The sequence below is a fragment of the Vombatus ursinus genome, unplaced genomic scaffold (genome assembly GCF_900497805.2).
Source record: "Vombatus ursinus unplaced genomic scaffold, bare-nosed wombat genome assembly UNPS02014801.1, whole genome shotgun sequence".
In the NCBI taxonomy this organism is placed as follows: domain Eukaryota; kingdom Metazoa; phylum Chordata; class Mammalia; order Diprotodontia; family Vombatidae; genus Vombatus; species Vombatus ursinus.
Genome location: NW_020954579.1, coordinates 27,812,528 through 27,815,295, shown reverse-complemented (window position 1 = coordinate 27,815,295; position 2,768 = coordinate 27,812,528). Strand labels below are relative to the sequence as shown.

Here is a 2,768-nt window from a genome sequence, read left to right as displayed (position 1 = left end):
GTAAAAGGCTCTTATATTTAGTATTATCTTGCTTTTAGGTGTTTACATAATTTATGTAATTGACATTTACATCTAGCTTTAAAGTGTACAAAGTGTGGAGGCAGCATTTCCCTTCTTTTATAGAATAAGAAACTAAGGCATAGGGAAGTGAAGTGGCTTGCCCAGGGTCACAGAGCTAATCAAACACTGTTATAGGAAGTATTCAAACCTGAGTCTTCCTGACTCCAACTTCAGCCCCATACTCCTCCAAGGATGGGAAAGTGAATGCTTAAGTGAAGATAGCCCAAGATAGGCCAGTCTTGCAGCAGAACCAAAGGGAGAAGGCAGGCAACTATCAGACAGCTCAGGCCAGTTGAGGCCATTGAAAAATCTGGGATTGCAAAAAGAAATCAGTTTTGTGCTTTTTTTCCCTCCTTCAAACTTTTGTTTTTTTAAATCTTGAAAGTAGCAGTGAATGGAATTGTCCGTGATGTAGAAGTGCTTGGAGAAGGCATCCGGCTAGTCACTCTGCTGGTCAACAGTCATGGGCTGTACAAGACAAACCGCCTCTATGTCACCCCCGACGGCTTCTTCTTCCAAGTTCATGTGCTGGTATTGGATTCCTCCAGCTGCAATAAGCCATATGCAGATTTTAAATTTGGTAATGAGGCTCCCCTAAAGGTGACTTTGTGTATATGTATGCCTTACTTCATACCACATTTTAATATTCTGAAAGGGAGAAACTTCAGAATCTTCTTTTCTGAGAGACATGGTTGATGCAGGAATTCCCTTTCCCTAAACCCACATGTAGAACTTAGAGGGTTGCCACAGAGAGACTTGGTGACTTTCCAGGGGTCACACAGCTTCTAAGTTGTCAAGAGTTGGATTTGAACAGCCACATCTCCTGACTCCAAGTACTACAGGCTATTGACAACTCCATGTTTTCTCCCCTACTTTTTTGTTACTAAAAATGGGCAGGATCTTCATAAAATGTAATATACTTGAGATAATGTTCAATTTAAAGCCCATCCATACAGATGTTTCTTTTTCACTTCTGGGATGGGCAATCTAGAAACAATCCCACCATTAAAAAAAACTTTTTATTTTTATTTTTTTGAATAATATTTCCCCAATTACATGTGTAACATTTTTTATCATTCTTTTTTTTAAATTTTAAGTTCTAAATTCTCTCCTTTCCTCCTTTCCCTCCCCCTTCCCTGAGATGGTAAGCACTTTGAAATAGGTTATATACCTACAAACATGCAAAACATATTTCCATATTAGTCATGTTGTGAAAGAAGACACAGACCAAAGAAAAAAAACATGAAAAAAATAAAATGAAAAATAGTATGTTTTGATGTGCATTCAGACAACATCAGTTCTTTCTTTGGAGGTGGATAGCATTTTTTCATCACAACTCCTTTGGAATCATCTTGTATCATTGTACTGCTGAGAATAGCTAAGTCGTTCACAGTTGATCATTGCAAAATATTGCTATTACTGTGTACAATAGTCTCTTGGTTCTTCTCACTTCACTATGCATCAGTTCATGTAAGTCTTTCCAGGAAAAAACACCATCGTTGGCAAAAGGAAAATATATTGGGATGGGTTCAGAAGAGAATCTGACTGATAGAGTAGAAATCAATCACGTTATTAGCTTCTTTTACAACATTCTCTTCTCTTCCCCACAATCATTCACTCAGGTGACATCTGGCCTGACTCATTTATATTCTGGTTCTTTTTCAGGCAGCAGGCATATAGTAATGGCTCACATCTACCACAGGAGAAGGCTTTGCTACAGGTGTTACAAGGGCACCTAAAGCCTGGAGATGGAATGCTCAGGAGCAGCAGCAGTTATGTGAAAAGATTTAACTGCAAAAGGGGTGAGAAAATACAAAGGGCAGCTCATACCAAGTGCATCTGAATCCCTTTCCCAAGCTTTCCAGAGACCTTGGCTCTTTTGGGATTCAGTGACTTGAAGGGCATCTGCCTTCATTCAGCCTAGCCTTTCACTAGACTGGGCCCCAGAGCTTCCCTGGGAACCCTTTGAGCTCAGCCCTCATAAGCCAATCTAGGATTCCTTCCAGGCCTGCTAATGCTGAGGATGTTGTTGTTTCTGAATATATTAAATGCTTCTAAATTTTTCTAAGTCCAATTGCAGGTATTCAAATATAGTACAAGGTTGTGATTCACAGATCTGTGATAATTGACCTGTTTGATCCATAATAATTGGATAATTGATAATTGGCCTGTTTGATTCATATTCATAGATACTTGGCCTGTTTGATTCATAATCACTTTATTTTTAGCATTAATTATTTTAATTTTTTTTACTATGTGTTCTGCTGCTTTAAATTAAACATTATGATTTTCTAGGAAAGATAATTCACAGAAAATATTTTCTTTTTATTGAACTCATTGAATATTTTCTTTTTATTGAAGTTCATATATTTCGTGGCATAATTTATCTAAATCATTAACATCACTTAACAATATTTTTTTTGGAGAGTGGCCATTCCCCAATATTTTCATCTGTATGGGAAGCTCCCAAAGTGGGGAAACTTCTGCTAGTTTTGACTGATGGGCAGTTCTATTGTCTTAGAGAGTTTTCTGGGGCATTGAGAGGTTGAGTAATTTAGTCATTATCACAAAGGAAATTTTTTCAGAGGCAGGACTGGATTCTAGTTCTTTCTGACTCCAAGGCTGACCCTCTTCACCATCCTGCCTCTTTAGCATTAAATATACTAGACAAAAAATTAAATGTGAAACTTCTTTTATATTCTGCAGGT

The 2,768-nt window shown here is 37.7% G+C and overlaps 1 protein-coding gene across 1 annotated transcript in view; it reads left to right on the top strand.

Moving 5' to 3' along the window:
• The window catches only part of CUNH17orf58 (chromosome unknown C17orf58 homolog), a 2,465-nt gene extending 562 nt beyond the window's left edge, over positions 1–1,903 (top strand). Inside the window, 3 exon segments of the mRNA XM_027873397.1 lie at positions 446–640; positions 1,726–1,767; positions 1,770–1,903. Coding sequence (XP_027729198.1) covers positions 446–640; positions 1,726–1,767; positions 1,770–1,903 — 371 coding nt within the window.
• Positions 1,904–2,768: the final 865 nt, after the last annotated feature.